This window comes from Chiloscyllium punctatum, chromosome 6 (genome assembly GCF_047496795.1).
Source record: "Chiloscyllium punctatum isolate Juve2018m chromosome 6, sChiPun1.3, whole genome shotgun sequence".
In the NCBI taxonomy this organism is placed as follows: Eukaryota; Metazoa; Chordata; class Chondrichthyes; order Orectolobiformes; family Hemiscylliidae; genus Chiloscyllium; species Chiloscyllium punctatum.
In genome coordinates, this window is record NC_092744.1 from 39,620,044 (window position 1) to 39,641,848 (window position 21,805).

The window sequence follows — 21,805 nt, forward strand, 5'->3', positions numbered from 1 at the left end:
CCACGCCTTTGTCTGTCCAATTGTTTTTTCTCTCTTTAGGTTCTATCTCCACCTATCATTTACTCCTTATCCCCTCCCCACCCTATCATCTGCATAAAAAACAACTTTTTCCAAGCTACAATCAGTTCTGAGGAATGGTCACTGGGCTTGAAACATTAAATCTGTTTTATCTCCACAGATGCTGCCAGACCTACTGCGATTTTCCAGCAAGTTCTGTGTTTGTTTCTGATTTCCAGAATCCATACCTCTTTCAGTTTTCATTTGACTCTGTTTCTCTCTGCACAGATGCTGCCAGACCTGTGCATGTTTTCCAGCAGTTTTTCTGATTGCATTGGTGGTTAACAAGCATGATTATCACTGTCAGAATAATAAGCGTAGAATATATTGAATATGTAACCATATAATTCATATGCTTAACATATTTACCACATGAAATGTTTTAAAATAAGTATCTAGATCTTTGATTGGTTATTAGTTTATAAAAGTTGAGTCACCATATTCCCAGTAAAGGCAGGGTGGTGGTGACCTATGGTGGGTTTAATCAGATGATCTCCATGCAATAAGGGAGGCACAAGGTTGATTAGGATAGGGCATTCATGGTGGTCTCAGCTCGAAAAAGAATAGAAACCATACTGTTGGCATCACCCTACATTACAAACCAGCCATCCAGCCAACTGAGCTAACTCACCCTCTAGGTTGCATTACATGGCTAAAAGTTCAATTCTAATTAGTTTAGAAAGAAACATTTAATAGAATCACAGATTCATACAGTATGGTAAAAGACCCTTCGGTCCAACTTGTCCATGCTGACCAGGTTTCCTAAACTAAACTATGATGTGGAGGTGCCAGTGTTAGATTACGGTGGACAAAGTTAAAAATCACACAACACCAGGTTATAGTCGACCAGGTTTATTTATAAGTATTAGTTTTTGGACTGCTGCTTCTTCATGAGGTAACTGTGGAGTAGGACCCTAACTCCACTAGCTACCTGATGAAGGAGCAGCGCTCCAGAAGTTAGTGCATCAAAATAAACCTCTTGGACTATAACCTGGTGTCTTATAATTTTAAGCTAAACTAGCCCCATTTGCCTGTATTTGGCCCATATCTCTCTAAACCTTTCCTATTCATGTACCAGTTCAATTTTGTAACTGCACCCATATCGATCACTTCCTCTGGCAGTTCAGTCCACATACGAACTAACCTCTGTGTGAAACAGTTGCCCCTCAGGTCCCTTATAAATCTTTCTCTGCTTACCTTAAAATTATGCCCTCTGGTTTTGATCTCCCTTACCTTTGAGGAAAAACCTTTGCTATTGATCTTATCTATGCCCCTCAGAATTTAAAAACCTTTATAAGGTCACCCTCAACCTCCCACACTCCAGTAAACTACATTTGTTATAAAATTATTAAACTATGAAACTTTCTGAAAGCCACATTGAAGATTTTCAAATGGTCTTACTCAAAAAAGATTATCTAAACTTTATTGAGTGGATTTTAGTCAATTTGATGATAGACATTGCCTACCAGTGTCAAAGGTTAAATGTAGCCTCAAGTTAGCCCTAACTCCATTCTTTTACATTAATCCAGGATTAATCAGTGGGATTGTATGACACAACCCCTTATTGAGCCTGTCAGAAACTTCTCTTTATGATATTTTAATAGAGGAATTTGCTTTAAGCAGGCTAACTCCTCTGACAGAGAAGCAGAGAGAGGAGTTTAAAACGGCCATCAAGGTTCAACCATTTAAAAAATGAAAGAAGTTGCATTTATTTTACACATTCACATACTCAGTATGACCCAAAATGTAATGCTACCACTTAATTATTTTTTAAATGCAGGCATTATTGTTCTGTATGCAAAAATGACATCTAATGTGCAAAGCAAGATCCTATTTGCAGGTATGAGTTAGATGGCCAGTTAATTTCTGTATCCAATATATTAGAGACTGAGTGTTTACCTTTAAAATCTGGAACTTGCATCTTCCCATGGCTTAGCACCATACCACTGTGTACATATACCAACTGTAGGGTTGGGATGGTTGGGGAGCAGAATAGGGTAATTGGTCTGTTTAATCTTTGAGTTTCTATTCATCACTATTTCTTCAAATTATATTTGTTGTTCAATTTTTTACTGAAATTCTGTTTTCTTTATGGGCAGCCTCTCACTCAAAACTAAAGGTCCATTTTTATTATGCATGATTTACTGAAAAACAAACCGAAAACAAGATTTCAAACATACCCCCGCACTGAAGTGTAATTTGCTTTCTCTTTTATCAGCAAGTACATGACGGCACTCTTTTGTTAAATAGAAATATATTGATGAAAACAATGAAAACTGAAGCACTTACATTATTTACATTCCACAGTTTCACCTACAGCAGTATCCAGGTCATTATTCACATTGATACTGGTACATACAGTTCAGGCAGGGAGGGCACACTTCCATTTCAATGCTGTGATTTACACTGAATATTAGCAGGTGGCCCACAGGCACAGTCCTCACTAATCCTTCTTTATTCCCACCACACTCAACCTATTTCATAGTTAGACTTAACACTCTCAACGAAAGCCTCCTTCAAGAGGTTTACAAATGAAGTCTTTATGAGGAATTTATGAAGAATGCAGTTGGTGCTTGCTGATGGTGCGCATGTGAATCACCTCGTACACATAAGCCAACACATCAATTATTTGACACTTTCATCCCTGGGGTTTCACATACACAAATGGCAATCACACAAGCACATCTTATCCACAGTAAAGGTAAAGAAGATCAATTGTAATGGTGATCAAGTCACACGAATGAAACAGCTTCTCCCACTTGCGATTTGCAACAGGAACTTATCAGTAAATTGTTAAAAGGCACAAAAAAAATCACCTTCTTTCATTCATTGTGTTCTGAGCCTCGTTCCCAGGAAATCCCTCACTGGATGGAGTTCACACTCCCATGTGATTCTCTTGGCTTTAATAACATGATTGTCTATTTGCATTTCAAGAAACATTTAACATACAGATGAGAAGCACAAAGTTTTCTTGAAAATAAAAATGGCTAACAATATACGATTATTCATTCCTTATTTATCAATCTCACTAGAATAGAGGAACAAATGATTGATCATGGGTTGCTGAGCTGCTTTAAGGAAGGACATGTCATCTTTCACCCATCCATACAACTTTTGCAAGCTCTTCCAAACTGAACTTCATGTAACAAATAGGATTCATGCAGGTTATGACTATGTTCCTTCAAACCAGGACCAGAGGACATGAGGTAAACAATTAAGAATTCAGCATGAAGAGCAAATCACAAACTTGCTGATGGTGTTCAATATCTTGGTTTTCCTTTGATTAACTGCGCCCAAGCACTAAAGCTGCTGAGTGTGCTTAAATTAGCCATTTTTCTTCACTGGGCTTTCAAATGAAGTACTCAAAACCCCAGATTGAGCAACTGAAGAAGACATCATAGCATACTGTATATTACATGCATTCGCTGTCCACTGGCATATGCAATGCATTTAGAAAACGTCAGTCCAACGATGGTTTGGCATTCCAGCTACTTTTCCCCTTCTTTCGGCCTTTTAACTTCTCTCCATCTTCATCATAATATGAAGTCAGATCTAAAAATAAAATAGATACTTAATGAAGTGGAAAAGAACTGCTGGAGGTAATATTTAAAGGTGCCTAAACAAAAAAAATTAAGCAGATCATTATTTATGACAGATTGCATTTCAACTCTTCCAGAGTTCTTTTTCATTCACAACACCTCATCAAGAGAAACCACTGCCTCCTATACGACTTCAAAGGCATTTATGAATTAGATGAATAGTCTGTCTTGGCCAGTCTACTAACAGCTTAGACATCTCATAGATAGATCTAAGAAATTGCAATATGGTTTATCCTGCAGGCAGTTTTGCAAAGCGAAACCACAAGTTCCATTTCTTCCTTTTTGCTTCCACTCGAAGGAGTAAAATATGAGAAATTCAGCAATTAATAAGATTAAATATCAGCTATTCACTGGACCCTTAAAGTTATAACCAAAGTTATTGGTTCCCTGCTTATTTCTGATGGATGATATACATGGAACATCCGGAAATACATTTTAATAAGTTGTTTCTCCATAAGTGCTAAAGCAAATGATAAAGCTATGTTTGGGGATTAATTTTAAAAATTAAATAAGAGCCTTACATTCATTTTAGGTTCCTCTATCTCATTGGTGCATTCCAGTGTCTCACTTGTCATGTAATAATATTGCTTGCAACTCAGAATAACAGGCGACTCGACAGGATGGACAATTGAAACTGCTTATTTTCTACACACAGGTCACTCTCTGTTTTGTCCTATTTTGGCTGCTTGTTAACTTGGATATTACGTGGATCATTTTCTGGGTCATAAAATTAAATACCGACGTCTAAAAAACTGTTTCTGTTCAATGGTTTTTATCCACTTTCACAACATTTATATGGTAGTCATGGGTGATCAGGTAAGACTCTTTGGGCCTGGAAGACAGAGACATGCAGCAACTTTGAGCAGGAACTGATGGGGAAGAGGGAGGAGTTGGGGATTCCATAGGAGGTCATACCCAAATGGATCTTCAGGGATTCCTTCCTATATGAACGTTGTGGAGGAGCCACATTTCAAACATCTTCACTTCACAAGGAAGTTATCATGGAGCCATGTGACCTGTTCCAGACACAACTTACATCTCTAACAAAGGCAGAGGCAACATCACCTATGACTTTCCAGGTCATTGTGGTTCATCCTTTAACACAACTGGGTAAAAACGATGACTGCAGATGCTGGAAACCAGATTCTGGATTAGTGGTGCTGGAAGAGCACAGCAGTTCAGGCAGCATCCAAGTAGCTTCGAAATTGACGTTTCGGGCAAAAGCCCTTCATCAGGAATAAAGGCAGTGAGCCTGAAGCGTGGAGAGATAAGCTAGAGAAGGGTGGGGGTGGGGAGAAAGTAGCATAGAGTACAATGGGTGAGTGGGGGAGGGGATGAAGGTGATAGGTCAGGGAGGAGAAGGTGGAGTGGATAGGTGGAAAAGGAGATAGGCAGGTAGGACAAGTCCGGACAAGTCATGGGGACAGTTACTGAGCTGGAAGTTTAGAACTAGGGTGAGGTGGGGGAAGGGGAAATTAGGACACTGTTGAAGTCCATTGATGCCCTGGGGTTGAAGTGTTCCGAGGCGGAAGATGAGGCGTTCTGTCCTTGTTATGGTTAGAGGGGTGTTTAACACAACTGGCCTTCCCAAGCTACAGTCAGCGTCATCAGTGATGTCTCACAATTTGTAGTTCACCACTGTGACAGAAGGTTATTGAACCTTTTGATACCAGAAAGAATCACTACATCATACTGTCCATACATGAAGTGAACATTAGCTTTTCTATCTATTGCAAGCTTCCTCAGGGTGCAATGTGCAGTGGACTGCACCCACATTGACTTGCGTGCTTTCAATTACCAATCTGGCACTTTTCTAAATCAAGCTCCCTTAATGAGATTTCAGAAATGTCTACCAGGATGGAGTGCTTTCAAATCTGCTGAATTTTACCTTCACACTCTGGACAACATTTATGTTGTTGCTTTACAATGTTCTGACATGTCAGTACTGGACACTTCTCTCGTTGACACTTTGTGGACCCTTCCTAAAACGTCAAAATAAAACACAATTATTTGCTATCGTATTCTTGCACTGTTTGATAGGTTACATCGTGATTCCACTCTTATTCTTAATTGCATGTCTAACAAAATTGTTATCAAGAAGTCAGACGAATTGCAGATTTAAATTTGTTTCCAGAGACTTAAGTATATAGTTAGTGTAGTACTGAGGGAGCACTGAATTTTTCCACAAGCTGTCTTTCAATTAAATTGTTAATCTGGGATCCCATTTGCACTCTCAGCTGAGTTTAACTGATACAACGGCATTATTTAAAGAGTTACTCATTTCTCCCCTGGTTTTCACCAAAACAGATGATCTTGCTCATTGCTTTTTGTGGAATCATGCTGTGCATTAATTAGTTCCTACATTTCCCTCTCACAACAATGACTACACTTCAAAGTACTTCATGGTCTGTGAATTGTTTTTTTTAAGTGCCTATTGAAAGATATTTTTCTTACTTTTTCTAAATAAATGTCAAAAATAATATATAATGGTATTGCATTTCAACTAGTTTAGAAACAGTTAAATGTTTAGAGCATTATTACCCTCTGGTTTTCTTTTTTCTCTTAGTTTACTTGTCTTTGCCCTCTTGAAGATAGGCACCAGCTAAAGCAAAGAGTCAGTCCTCTCCAAAGTTTCTGCCAACACTGCTGTTAATCAACTGGTTAGCATCGCTACCTCACAGTGCCAGGGATTCAGGTTCAATTCCACCCTTGGGCTGTGTCGAGTTTATAAATTCTCACCTTGTCTGCGTTGTTTCCTCAAGGTGCTCTGCTTTCCTCACACATAGCTCCTTGAAAGTGGAGTCACAGGTAGATAGGATAGTGAAGAAGGCGTTTCGTATGCTTTCCTTTATTGGTCAGAGTATTGAATACAGGAGTTGGGAGGTCATGTTGCGGCTGTACAGGACATTGGTTAGGCCACTGTTGGAATATTGCATGCAATTCTGGCCTCCTTCCTATCGGAAAGATGTTGTGAAACTTGAAAGGGTTCAGAAAGGATTTACTAGGATGTTGCCAGGGTTGGAGGATTTGAGCATAGAGAGAGGCTGAACAGGCTGGGACTGTTTTCCCTGGAGTGTTGGAGGCTGAAGGGTGACCTTATAGAGGTTTACAAAATTATGAGGGGCATGGATAGGGTAAATAGGCAAAGTTTTTTTCCTGGGGTCAGGGAGTTCAGAACTAGAGGGCATAGGTTTAGGGTGAGAGGGGAAAGATATAAAAGAGACCTAAGGGGCAACTTTTTCACGCAGAGGGTGGTACGTGTATGGAATGAGCTACCAGAGGAAGAGGTGGAGGCTGGTACAATTGCAACATTTAAGAGGCATTTGGATGGGTATATGAATAGGAAGGGTTTGGAGGGATATGGGCCGGGTGCTGGCAGGTGGGACTAGATTGGGTTGAGATATCTGGTCGGCATGGACGGGTTGAACCGAAGGGCCTGTTTCCATGCTGTACATCTCTATGACTCTATGACTATGTGCAGATTAGGTGAATTGGCCGTGCTATATTGCCCGAAGTGTGCAGGCTAGGTGGGTTAGCCATGGGGAAGTTCAGGGCCCTAGGGATGGGTGGCAAGCTCTTTAGAGGGTTGGTGTGGACTCAAAGGGCCAAATGGCCTGCTTCCACACTGTAGGGATTCTATGACCTAAAAAGGTACAAGAGTGGCTCTGTTATTGATTTCCTCTCCTTTTCAGCAATAATGCTCTGTTATTTTGTATCTCCTGACATTGATATGGCTAATCTCTGAAACTGAAACAATGTCCTACCAATCCAGTCTGACACTGTAGAGTGATGCTGTAATATATCACATTGTCTACTTATTATTTCTAACAAATGTTGCTCATTTTTGAACTAACTTACTGAACTAACAAAAAGCATTCTTGAAGAGCTTATTGTATGGAACTTTCATTATAATTATTCATAAATCTTACAGAAAATCATAAAACTATAATTCATTACCTTACTTTTGAAATCAATTGAACAAATATAAACCTTTGATGCAAAATATGCATTTTCATGAATTCTCCAGTGGTAACTCAACATTTCAAGCAATATCAGCACTTTTGATGTGGTCTGAGGCATATGATTCTTAATGTTAAATTGAATACCTACATCACACCAGCAAGTAATGCATTTCATTTCCCCAAACGGAGGAACTTCGGGATGCCATTTATTATTGTTCGTGTATGTATGACGCCCAAATTTGCAGGGCCTGGGCCCATCAGCCTGCATCATGTCTGTGTGGTCAAAAGGGGCAACCTCTGTAACTGTGGTAAAAAAGCAAATTTCAGAAGAAAGTTCAGGGTGTCTATCCACAAAAATGTACAGTTTATTCTAGACGGGCAATGTATGTGGGTACTTTGGGGCATGTTTTGTTATGTTGCTGATGTTGCCTGACAATCACATTTGAGCAAATTTTCATTCAGAAACCATTAAACAGTTAAACTTGATTAATTTGGATCTCAGTAGATATGTCCTTTAAAATCTTTTATTAGAACAGTAACAACAGATCAAAAGTAAAAAAACTTATCAGCTATAAAGCACTTTGAGATGTTCTGAGCTTGCAAGAAGTTATACATAAATGTAAGTCTTTTTCTCACTTACGTAAAAGATGGTAGAAAATTAAATCTACTAACCTGGGCACTCTTTGCAGCAGTCTGATACATTCTTTCTAACAGGTTGGCTACATGGTAGATGAGGACATTGAACCTTCTCACAGTGAACCTCCCCAGTAGCCCCCTATGAACGAAATGTAAAAATATTTTGATATTAAATTAAATATAATATAATTAATTATATAATAATTGACACATATCAAAAACTTTCAAACATAATTTGAATTATTTTGTTGCTTTTGTAATAAAATATTTACTTACACAGTATACACTTGTTCATTTCATTTCTAATTAATATATTCAAAATACTGCTTACCAGAGATTACTTGAAATAATCCAATTTTATTTTCTAAAGAAATTAATGTACATTGCCACACATCAATACTCCATGGACATACACTAAATGGAGTACTGAGATATAATTTCTAGGGCTCCTGCACTTCCGTTAACTACTCCAGGATCCCAGGTTGTAGCCTAAGGGTCCTGGTATTTTGTCTCCCCTTCGCTTAGTTTACATAATTAAAATGTTTTTTAATCCATTTCAATATTGCGCATTGTACTTTCAACTATCTTCATGCTTCATCACCAGCATCCTGCACTTTAGTAGAACACTGAAACAAATGTAAAAGAGGTTCCTGCCATTCTTCCCTAAACATGACAGCAGCTGAACAGGAGCAGCTCAAAAGAACAACCTCACCATTATGTTCACTAAGTAGACGTTGCTGATGTCAGAATAATTGGTAAGTTCATTAACATCTCCCTTAAAAATATTCTGAAGAACTTTTATTAATTGGAAAAATCCTCATCTGATTTATGAAAGTTTATAAGAGTCTGCAGAGGGCTCATACCTTACAAGTGCACACTGCACATTTCACATAGCCAAAGGGTGGTACAAATGGGTGCCAGGTTGTCCCAGCAGGATGCCATTTCTTGTCCCCATCAAAATAGCAACCTGAAATATAATAAGTTGGATCATTTATCAGAAGAACTGGAGTTTCATTTGGTCTCTCCATGATCACTGCAAAACTACAATAATGGCTATTAATACTATTCCCAGTGTATAGCTCTTTAAATTAGAAATGGTTGCTGAAACTTTCTAGAATTAATTGCAGAGTCTTCTTCTCCCAACTTTGCAAATGCATTTGCTTTGCTCTTCTTGTAAAGTAATCCCAGGGTTATGAAGCATTGCTGCTTAAATGTAATGTCAACTAGGCAAAAGTGAGGACTCCAGATGCTGGAGATCAGAGTCTAGGTTACAGTGATACTGGAAAAACCCAGCAGGCCAGGCTGCATCTGAGGAGCAGGAAAATAGATGTTTTGGCAAAAGCCCTTCATCAGGAATGAAGGCAGGGAGCCTCTGGGGCAGAGAGATAAATGGGAGGGGGGTGGGGCTGGGGATAAGGTAGCCAAGAGTAAAATAGGTGGATGGAGGTGGGAATGAAGGTGATAGGTCAGAGAGGAGGGTAGAGCACATAGGTGGGAAGGGAGATTGGCAGGTAGGACAGGTCATGAGGATGGTGCTGAGCTGGAAGATTGGAACTGGGGTAAGGTGGAGGGAGGGGAAATAAGGAAACTGGTGAAGTCCTACCTGTCACCTGTGCTACCTGCCAATCTTCCATCCTACCTATCCGCTCCACCCTCCTCTCTGGCCTATCACCTGCATCCCCTCCCTCATCCACCTATTGGACTCTTGGCTACCTTCCCCCCAGCCCCATCTCCCTCCCATTTATCTGTCCACCCCGGAGACTCCCTGCCTTCATTCCTGATGAAGAGCTTTTGCCTGCAAAGTCGATTTTCCTGCTCCTTGGACGCTGCCTGACCACTGTGCTTTTCCAGCACCACTCTAATCTAGACTCTGAATGTAATGTCAGTCATGTAATGTGCTCCCATTCCCTATGCTAATTCTTGGGTCATTGGGAAAATGTATGGGAAAATGTATATGAATAACAAGAGTATTTACTGTTGGAGACTGACTTGATTCTGCCCAGAGGGGGATCAAGAAGAGAGGAGGGTGGCATGTGTACTGCATCTTCCCCTCAGGTGTAATTAAGAGATTCACCACGTAGGAACTACAGCTTAATGTTGCCCATCTGCTACCAGTCCATGACACTACCCTTTGGGACTCAGAAATATTGACCAATTTCACAACATATTTATGAATCAACAAATTAAAATATACATTGGAAAGAATATTCACTGAAACAAGGTCAAAAGAGGAAGTAGGAGGAAATCTGCCCACTGCTCATGGTGCCACGGAATTGTTTCAATGATGAGGACAGCACGTCAAGGGTAGTCTTCTCACACTGTTGCCAGATAAAGGCTACTTCAGGAACTCTTCCCATTGGCAAGAGGGGAGACTTCTTAGAGAAACTGACGGCCACTCTGCAGGCTCCATATGGGCCACGACAGCCTCCCAGTAGTAAACGTTAACCCCACTAACCAGTGAACACCCCTTCATTGGGACTTACTTATTCCCCTTAATGTTCCAGGGTGAGGCCAGGTATAACCCCAGAATGGCCATTGCTCCTGCTAAAACAGAAGAGCAGTTAGCCCTCTGATTGGCTGGCTGCTCTAGAAGCTGAAAGGATAGGAGCCCCAGTGCCAAGTGGTTAATTGGTTATTGATCACAGAATAGGATCAGGACTTCTGAAAGAGCTGAGGCTGGTTTGACCTCAGCTTTCCGGCATGCTGACGGGGCCCCCGATGAAATCCTGCCCAGGGAGTGCTTTGTAATGATTATTTTGCTAATGTCACTACATAATAAAACAGTGACTGGATGGTAGCAAAGAATGTTGAGACATAGCAAAATAAAGAACTACAGAAAGTCATTGGAGAAATGATAAAAGTTATTATTAAGGAGATGATGATATGGCTAACAGGTTAAATAAAGGGGGGCAGTGAATGGCGTTTATCAGCTTTTTCAAAAGATATTCAGCACCACATAAAAGGTTATTACACAAGTTAAGGGCTTATGGAGTTCGGGTAATTTATTATCTTGGATCAAGGACTGGCTAATTGTCAGAAAGCAAACAGTACAAAGAAATAAGCATATTCAAGCTGGCAAGCTGTAACTAATGAGTTGCCAACAACCTCTGCTATTTACAATGTACATGAATGACTTGGATGGAAATTCTGAGTAATACATTTAAGATTGCTGAGAACATAAACTAAATTGGATTGCAAAATGGGCAGCGGACACAATGAGACTGCAAAATGATACAAACAACATTCAGTGAGTAGGCAAAGAATTAACAGATGTAGTATAATACAGTGAAATGTAATTCACTCTGATGGAAGATTGGGAAAGCAATACATTTTTGAAAGTTGTGAGGAACTTAAATGCTAGTGTTCAGAGAGATATGGATGTTTACACACAAGTGACACAAATTAGAATGCAGGTGTGGCAAACAATTAGAAAGGAAACAGTTGTCCTTTGTCCCAAGGGGATGGAGTACAAGAGTATGAAAGATTTGAAGGAATTGTACTGGGCTTTAATGAGACCGTATTTGGAGTACTGTGCACAGTTTTGGTTTCCTTAGCTAAGGGGTTATTCTTGCATTGAGGTTCAATAAAAGTTCATTTGATTGATTCCTGAAATGCACAAAGAATGGAAGGTGATTTAATTAAAATTTATAAGATTCTAAGGAGGGGGCTTGACAGGATAGACAGGGTAGTTGTTTTATATAGTGGACAATTTAGAACATGGGGCTATAATTTTATGATATGGACCATCATTTAAGACTAAGATGAGAAGAAAGCATGCCATTCAGTAGGTGAAATATGTTTGGAATTTTCCACCACAGGGGACTGGGAACGTTCATTGAGCATCTCCAAAGCCAAGGTAATTATATTTTTGAACTCTAAGGGAATCAAAGAACATGGAGGTTGAGGAGAATAGTGGAATTGTGGTAAAAAAAAGCTATGATTTTATAGAACACCAGTGTAGCTCTGACAGGTTGCATGATCCTGCTCCTATATCTAGTACTCCTATGTTCTTAAAAAAAAGATAATTCCACTTGTCTACCCTCCCAGAGTTCTGTACCAATCACTGCTTCAAACATTAATCCCCTATATTTCTCTACATTACCTCTCAGATTTTTTAACCAGTGGCTCAATGAATAGCAATTGTTTATTTAACAACAGCTTATCCTTGATTGTACAATTAATAACATCATTTTATAATCAAATTATATTAACGGTTTACCTTCAACATGCTCGACTTCTGTTTTCTTTTCATCTTTTGTTTCTACTTTATCTGTCAGAATGATATTAAACAATACCAAAATCAAATAAATATCAATCTTACTACTACAGTGAAACATTCCGAATAAAAAAATTGGGGAGCTATGAAATGAATTACATTCCTTGGTTGTCATATCATTTTGTATTCATGTAAATTTCATACTTATTTCCCATGTGAGTTCACTGAGTCAGCAATATATGTCAATTGAACTTTGAATACTAAAATTGCAATAGTGTGAAATATAAAGTACTTAATTAAGTTGTAATCTATAGATATGCAAAGTAATTAAACTAAATCATGTTTTCAAATCTATGTGTAGCACCATTTGTTTGACAAACTATTTCTTTCTTTGACTTTCTATTTGATGTTTTAAGTCACATGACTGCTTCGCTACAAGCGTGCAATATCTCCTCTTGGATACAAATATTACCAAGGCTTTAGTAAGATTAGATAGCCTTAAAATATAATGTTGACACACACACACAGTTTAGACTTATTTTCTAAAATACTTTCATTCTAATTTAGTAAAAGCACTAAACTGATTGCAGGAGAAACTCTTGGAATAACTAATGAAAAAAATTGATGGGCCGAAAGGCCTGTTTCCACACTGTAAGAATCTAATCTAACCTAATAGATTAGCTACTTCTTTTTCTTTTTTGAACTCAGCATTGACAGTTACAGTTACCATGCATAGCACATCATTTCCAATTAGTTTGAATTATACCTTTGCAAACAGGACAGCATTTATCGTCAACATGGACAATTTCTGAACAGTTCAGAGGAGCGCATATGATTGGGTCACATATTATAGTCCTTTTCTGAAGTAGAAAGAAAATACACGCAATTTGAGTGAATTGGGTTTGGCTAAAGTGAATCAAAATAAATCAAAGCTAATTCTTTGCATCACTCAAGCTGACTTTCATTATGTCACCTGGCAACTGCAGATGGAGCATTTCCGGTCGTAGTCTGGTGCCCACTGAGACCCATGTGCTCGCTGTTGCCCTTCAAAAAAACAAGAATTTGGATCTTTCTTCAACTCCTCTGGATCAGGTTTAATTTCCTGAAAGAGACTTTCTTCATAATCAGGTTCTTTAGGTGTAACAAATCCTTTCGATTCGCACTGGTTTTGAATCAGCACCTAAAGAGAATGACAGTTTTAATAAGACCAACAATGATTTTAAATTTAGAACCCTGTCATTAGTAGATATACAGATGGGCTTACTCAGTCATTTGGAATAACTACCTGGGTTTTATCCAGCTGATTGCTTCATTTAAATGTAGATTTTCATGGTGAGATATTTCAGTGATCATAATACAAAATAGAGCCTTTGTGAAATATGTCTACACTACCTTATTATCCATTATGCATAACTGAGTGACTTTTGTAAAAGCTATTAACCAGGATTCAACAGAATTATTGAAAATTGTGCTAAGGTTTAAGAAAGAGTCAACAACTTGTTAAACATTGTGGACACTTATTTAAGCTGATGTTCCTTTAATTTGCCAGAGCAATGACCTTCTATACATTGTTCACATTTTCAAGAATAAATGCAATTTTTTTACATACCGGGCCTCGTATCTCTCCTTTGGGATTAAGTTTCGTGCTAACTTGGATAAATGCAGTTCCTCTATTAAGATGTCTTAGAAGATCAGTGCTGATATCCTTTAGTATTCCTTGAGCCTAAATAACCATAACAATTCATTAGACCTATTGTGAAAAATATCAGCATGTCAAAGCATGACTAATGATTGGCTGTGATATTATTGAAGTTTAAAAATGTCACAAATTAACTATCCAAGCCCTAGATTGATGTAAACATTATTTTGCAGAAAGGAAATGTGAAAAACAAATAATCAATTTATTTAGTAGTGGTTCATGTCTCATTTGAATGCGGTCATGTCGAAGTAGGAGCTATGGTCATTAAAACCGGGGGGTGAAATGGAGTAAGTATAGGGCCTGCTCTTTTAGGAAAGGTTGAAACAAACAGGTTTCTGTTGTCACTGAGAGTTAATATAAAAATCTGCTAGAATACTTTGATTGTCAGACAAACAACTGTAGGTAACAAGAAATTCCCAATTGTTGATATAAAGTCAGTAGAGTCCTTTGCTGACATTTTCCAAGGGTTATAATGTCATTATGAATGCTTGGTTGAATTTAAAAATCAGCAATTACCTTTGCAGGGGGCTCTGGGTTTACAGTTTAATAGACATTTTAGGTATCAATCTCTGTGAGATTGGAAATTGTTTTTATAAGGATTGAGTCGAAAAGTGTGGTGCTGGAAAAGCACAGCAGGTCAGGCAGCATCCGGGGAGCAAGAGAATCGATGTTTCAGGCATAAGCGCTTTACCAGGAATGTGGGGAGAGGGAAGGGGGCTGAGAGATAAATAGGAGGGTGGGGGCGAGGTAGCTGGGAAGGGGATAGGTAAATGCAGTGATAGGTGATGGTGATAGGTTGGAGGGGAGGGTGGAGGGCATAGGTGAGAAGGAAGGTGGACAGGTAGGACAATTCAAGAGGGCGATGCAGAGTTGAAGGGATGATGTGAGGGAAGGGGAGATGAGGAAACTGGTGAAGTCAACGTTGATGCCATTTCATTGGAGGGTCCCAATCCAGGCTTTACCATAAGACCAAGGCAGGCCTTGCAACCAACTTGTCTCAACACTCATATGCCAATGGGCTATCTAGGATCTGCTTCCAGGGTTGTGGAAGTGACTTGATCCTATTCACACAACCCTGGAATGAAAATTTGGTCAAATGGCTCTCTTTAAACCAAGGTTGGTTGGCTAATTTGGGGAATTTTCAGACTGACCTACCCACCTCGGTGGCAAAAATCCAGGCCATTATGTTTGCAGAAGCTAAACTGATATAGGAAGAAGATCAGAACCCAAGGTCCAGCCACATTACAACAGAATTAGAATTATAGTTAGTGATATAAGATAAATGAGATATACATTTACTTTTGAAGTGGAACAGTCTTTTTATTTACATTTCTTCTACCTTCTACTGAAAGTGTTCACTTGTGGCTTCTTCAAGAACTTAAAGATCTTCTGATCTTTGTTTACTAATGCGAGAATCTTTACAGAGACTTGGCAATTAAGGACAAAAAGGTAAATAGGGAGAGAATAGGGCCCCTCAAAGATCAGCAAGGTGGCCTTTGTGTGGAGTCACAGAAAATGGGGGATATATTAAATGAATATTTTGCATCAGTATTTACTGTGGAAAAGGATATGGAATATATAGACTGTCGGGAAATAGATGGTGACATCTTGCAAAATGTCCAGATTTCATAGGAGGAAGTGCTGGATGTCTTGAAATGGTTAAAAGTGGATTAATCCCCAGGACCTGATCGGGTGTACCTGAGAACTCTGTGGGAAGCTAGAGAAGTGATTGCTGGGCCTCTTGCTGAGATATTTGTATCGTCGATAATCACAGGTGAGTTGCCAGAAGACTGGAGGTTGGCTAACGTGGTGCCACTGTTTAAGAAAAGCGGTAAAGACAAGCCAGGGAACTATAGACCAGTGAGCCTGACCTCGGTGGTGGACAAGTTGTTGCAGGGAATCCTGAGGGACAGGATGTACATATATTTGGAAAGGCAAGGACTGATTCGGGATAGTCAACATGGCTTTGTGCGTGGGAAATCATGTCTCACAAACTTGATTGAGTTGTTTGAAGAAGTAATAAAGAAGATTGATGAGGGCAGAGCAGTAAGTGTGATCTATATGGACTTCAGTAAGGCGTTCAACAAGGTTCCCCATGGGAGACTGATTAGCAAGGTTAGATCTCATGGAATACAGGGAGAACTTGCCATTTGAATACAGAACTGGCTCAAAGGTAGAAGACAGAGGGTGGGGGTGGAAGGTTGTTTTTCAGACTGGAGGCCTGTGACCAGTGGAGTGCCACAAGGATCGGTGATGGGCCCTCTACTTTATGTCATTTACATAAAGGATTTGGATGCGAGCATAAGAGGTACAGTTATTAAGTTTGCAGATGACACCAAAATTGGAGGTGTAGTGGACAGCGAAGAGGGTTACCTCAGATTACAAAAAGATCTGGACCGGATGGGCCAATGAGCTGAGAAGTGGCTGATGGAGTTTAATTTAGATAAATGCGAGGTACTGCATTTTGGGAAAGCAAACCTTAGCCGGACTTATACAATTAATGGTATGGTCCTAGGGAGTGTTGCTGAACAAAGAGATCTTGGAGTGCAGGTTCACAGCTCCTTGAAAGTGGAGTCACAGGTAGATAGGATAGTGAAGAAGGCGTTTGGTATGCTTTCCTTTATTGGTCAGAGTGTTGAGTACAGGTGTTGGGAGGTCATGTTGCGGCTGTACAGGACATTGGTTAGGCCACTGTTGGAATATTGTGTGCAATTCTGGTCTCCTTCCTATCGGAAAGATGTTGTGAAACTTGAAAGGGTTCAGAAAAAACTTACAAGGATGTTGCCAGGGTTGGAGAATCTAAGCTACAGGGGGAGGCTGAACAGGCTGGGGCTGTTTTCCCTGGAGTGTCGGAGGCTGAGAGGTGACCTTATAGAGGTTTACAAAATTATGAGGGGCATGGATAGGGTAAATAGGCAAAGTCTTTTCCCTGGAGTCAGGGAGTTCAGAACTAGAGGGCGTAGGTTTAGGGTGAGAGGGGAAAGATATAAAAGTGACCTAAGGGGCAACGTTTTCACGCAGAGGGTGGTACATGTATGGAATGAGCTGCCAGAGGATGTGGTGGAGGCTGGTACAATTGCAACATTTAAGAGGCATTTGGATGGGTATATGAATAGGAAGGGTTTGGAGGGATATGGGCCGGGTGCTGGCAGGTGGGACGAGATTTGGTTGGGATATCTGGTCGGCATGGACGGGTTGGACCAAAGGGTCTGTTTCCATGCTGTACATCTCCATGACTCTATGACTCTAAGTGCTTCATGGTTCCAATCTGTTCTCAACAAATATCTACAACTGATTATTCTTGCAGCCACTGGATCTGGGTTTGGAACGTCAGCTAGTTTAACTCTTCCATCAATGCTCAGTCATTGTTAATACGGTAAAAACAATGACTGCAGATGCTGAAAACCAAATACTGGATTAGTGTGGTGCTGGAAGAGCACAGCAGTTCAGGCAGCATCCAACGAGCAGCGAACCTCAACCGCTGCCCAAATTGGAATCAGCAAACGTAGAACTGATCAGGAATCAAAAGAATAATTTAACATATTAGTTACATACTGTTACTGTTGTTGAATAACATTCTGAACCTCATGAGAATTTTGCCTCTAGTCAAATCTCCTCTCTCCCAACTGCATTGTTACATGGACTTTCCTTTAAAAAGTAAAATACTATTTAAACAGTACTGTACCTCTGATCCATAAAAGCCTTTAAGAAGGCGCTTGTGTTCTCCACTATTATCATCCATTTCCCCAATCTCAGCAAATCCATGGAGATGTGCATTAATTGTAATATCTTCAGCTTTGCTGAGCCCTGCCACAACTATTTCATAATGCAGGTGGCAGTGTTCATCCAAGGATACCCATGCATGTCCTGCTGAACCAGTCTTAATAGGGGGCACCACAAATTGTCCAGCTAGAGGAATTGGAAGCTCTGTGAAGGACAGATTTTTAATGTTAGTACTTCAAATTGAGTTTAATCACCAACAGTTTGAACTTTGCAATTTTTATTGTAGTGCCTATGATCTATCACCAGAACTAAAATCAGGGCACGCAATCAGTAAGCACAAAACAAAAGAGACTAAATTCAGCAATAGAAATTGCAGAAAGGAATTACAAGAATGGTTCCCAGGATGAGGTATAATGATTTGTTTGGAGAAACTGGGGTTGTTCCCCTTAGTGATGTCAGAAAAAAAGGGGATATCTAATTGAGGTGTTCGAAATGATGAACAATCCAGAGAGAGAAGACAGGGAGAAACTGCTCCCATTGTCAGAAGGGCCAAGAATAAGAGAAAAACACTTGTTTAAAAGTGATTGGCAAAAAAAAACAGAAGTAGTAAGAGGGAATGCACCTTTATGCAGCAAGTGCTTAGAATCAGGAACACGATGTTTGAGGAATTCAATATTAGCTTTTAAAATGAAATAGGATAAGCAGTTGTAGTGACAAAATCTAATGGGCAAACAGAAACAGCAGGAAACTGAGCTTAGGTAAGTTGCTCTTGCAAAGAGGCAGCCCAAGCTCAGTGAGCTGGAAGACTGTCTTCTGTGCTACAATGAAGCCATATTCTATCAACACAGCACAGGTTTTATGGTATCTGAAAGAAAACCACAGTAATGTTTTGGTTGTGATCTCAATCAAAACTGATCGCCTAAGAGAACCCTTTACAGGTTCATAAAGAAACTTCCATAACCATATCAATTCTGACTTGTCTGAGTACACAAATCTGCCTTCTTTTAAGAGTTAACTGTGTGCTACTTCAAAGAAAGACAATACATTCAACAAGTTGCTGAAACCTACCATCTGGTTCCTGATTGTGAGATAATAGCTCTGAAACATCCTTATTGACAAGAATTCATTCAGCCCATGTTTTAACATGTCGTGTGGTTCTCCTTCACTTCTCCCTGCTGGTAACCTAGATCCTGTTTCCATCATCTTCTATTGAAAATGTTTTGCCTAAATCCTTTGTTTCCTTCTGGCATTCTTAACCTTGAGCTGTACTCCAAAATGGGAACTGTTCTGAAATTAATTCTTCCTTATCATAGAAAAATGTAAAGGTTCAAAGGTGTCTTCTTCTTGTTCTTCTCAAGACAATGAAGTCTCAGGGTGGAAGGGAAAGGGAAAGGAACAGGAAGTATGATGACAAATAAAAAGTTAAGCAGCAGGTTAACATGTATGCAGGATGGTTTAAGTACAAGGCAGACTATGAAAGAAGGAAAAAGGAAGAATAACTCAGGAGATATTATTAGAGATGTTGGAAATCACGAGGGTAAGAAAACTAGCATAAGGGCACTTTACCTGAATGATTGCAGCATTCGTAACAAGGCCGATGAATTAACAACACAAATCATCTCGAATGAATATGATTTAGTAACCATGGTTGCAGGATGGTCATGACTGCGAGTTAAATATCAGACTATTTGGAAAGACAGACAGGAAGGTAAGGGAAGTGGTGTAGCTCTGATATTCAAGGACAACATCAGGGCAATGCTGAGAGATGATATTGGTTCTATGGAGAATAAAGTTGAAACCATTTGGTGAAAATCAGAAACTCTAAGAAGGAAAAGTCATTGACAGGCATTGTCAATAGGCCACCAAATATCACATTGGGGTGGGCAATAAACAAAAAAAAACTAATGCCTTTAAAAATAGTATGGCAATTATCGTGGGGGATTTTAATCTACAATTGGTCAAATCAGCTCGGTCAGGGTAGCCTTGTGTGTATAAACAATAGTTTTCTTGAACAGTATGTAACGGAACTGACAAGGGAGCAAGCTATCCTAGATCGGGTCCTGTGTAATGAGACAGGAATAATTAATGACCTCATAGTTAGGGATCCTCTTGGAAGGAGTGATCACAGTATAGTTGAATTTAGAATACAGATGGAGCATGTGAAGATAAAATCCAATACCAGGTTCCTGTGCTTAAACAAGGGAGACCACAATAGAATGGAGGAGGATTTGGCTAAAGTACACTGGAAACAAAGATTTTATGGTGGGACAGTTGACAAGCATTGAAGGACTTTCAAAACAATATTTCAAAGTGCTTAGAAAAAGTATATTTCAGTGAAAAGGAAGGACTGTAAGAAAAGGGGTAATCTGCCATGGATGTCTAATGAAATAAGGCAAGCTATCAATTTGAAAGAGAAGGCACACAAAATGGCCAAGATAAGCAGGAAATTAGAAAATTGGGAAAACTTTAAAGGTCAACAGAAAGCCACAAAAATGGCTATAAAGAAAAGTAAGATAGAACATGAGAAAAAAAACTAGCACAGAATATAAAGACAGATACCAAATATTTATATAAATATATAAAATGACAAACAGTGTCTAAAGTAAACATTGGTCCTTTACAGGGTGAGAAGGGGCATTTAGTTTTGGGATATGATGAAACGGCCGAGGCATTGAATAGGTATTTTGTATTGATCTTTACAGTGGAGGACACTAATAATATGCCAGTAATTGGCAAAGAGACGAAGGTAGATGAGGATCTGGGAACAATCATTAGTATGGAAGAGGTAGTGTTGGGCAAGCTGATAGAGCTAAGGATAGACAAGTCTCCTGGCCCTAATGGAATGTATCCCAGTGTACTAAAAGTGATGGTGGAAGAAATAGTAAGCACCATTGTGGTAATTTTCCAAAATTCACTGGACCCTGGGCCAGTTCCAGCAGATTGGAAAACAACAAATGTGATGCCACTGTTTAAAAAGGGAGTTCAACAAAAGATGGGGAATTATAGATGGGTTAGCTTAACCTCTGAAGTGGGGAAATTGCTTGAGTCTATTATCAAGGAAGAAATAACAAGGCATCTCGTCAGAAATTGTCCCGTTGAGTTCATGAAAGGCAGGTCATGCTTAACAAATATTTTTGGAATTTCATGAAGACATTATGAACAAGGAGGACAACAGGGAGCCAGTGGATGTGGTGTACCTAAATTTCCAAAAGGCCTTCATTAAGATGCTGTACAAGAGGCTACTACATAAGATAAAGATGCATAGTGTTATGGGTAAAGTATCAGCATGGATAGAGGATTGGTTGACTAACAGGAAGCACAGAGTGGGGGATAAATTAGTGCTATTCTGGTTAGCATTCAGTAACTAGTGATGTGCCTCAGGGATCAGTGTTGGGATTGCAATTATTCACTATTTATACAGATGATTTAGAGTTGGGGACCACATGCAGTGTGTCAACGTTTGCAGATGACACTAAGATGAGTGGCAGAGCAAAGTAAGCAGAGGACTGTGAAACTTTGCAGAGGAAATAGATAGTGACTAGGCAAAGGTCTGGCAGATGGAATACAATGTTAATAAACGTGAACTCATCCATTTTGGGAGGAGTAGCAGTGAAAAGGATTATTACTTAAATGGTAAAAGGTTGCAGCATGCTGCTATGCAGAGAGACCTGGGTGTCCTTGTGCATGAATCACAGAGGGTTGGTCTGCAGTTACAACAAGTAATTGAGAAGGCAAATGGAATTTTGTCCTTCATTGTTAAAGGCATTGAGCTTAAAAGCAGGGAGGTTATGTTGCAGCTGTACAGGGTACTGGTGAGGCCACATTTGGAGTACTGCGTGCAATTTTGGTCTCCTTACTTGAGAGAGGATATACTGGCACTAGAGGGGGTACAGACAAGGTTCACTAGGTTGAT

General features: G+C 39.5%; 1 protein-coding gene across 1 annotated transcript in view; it reads right to left on the minus strand.

Annotated features, from left to right (window-relative positions):
• Positions 1 to 2,294: 2,294 nt before the first annotated feature.
• The window catches only part of chrd (chordin), a 38,891-nt gene continuing 19,380 nt past the window's right edge, over positions 2,295 to 21,805 (minus strand). The window contains exons 14-23 of the mRNA XM_072571753.1: positions 17,855 to 18,096; positions 14,080 to 14,193; positions 13,444 to 13,650; positions 13,237 to 13,330; positions 12,474 to 12,524; positions 9,118 to 9,221; positions 8,291 to 8,393; positions 7,767 to 7,921; positions 5,545 to 5,638; positions 2,295 to 3,609 (exon numbers count right to left, since the gene is read on the minus strand). Coding sequence (XP_072427854.1) covers positions 3,518 to 3,609; positions 5,545 to 5,638; positions 7,767 to 7,921; positions 8,291 to 8,393; positions 9,118 to 9,221; positions 12,474 to 12,524; positions 13,237 to 13,330; positions 13,444 to 13,650; positions 14,080 to 14,193; positions 17,855 to 18,096 — 1,256 coding nt within the window. The 3' untranslated portion in view covers positions 2,295 to 3,517. The remainder of the gene's footprint in view (positions 3,610 to 5,544; positions 5,639 to 7,766; positions 7,922 to 8,290; positions 8,394 to 9,117; positions 9,222 to 12,473; positions 12,525 to 13,236; positions 13,331 to 13,443; positions 13,651 to 14,079; positions 14,194 to 17,854; positions 18,097 to 21,805) is intronic.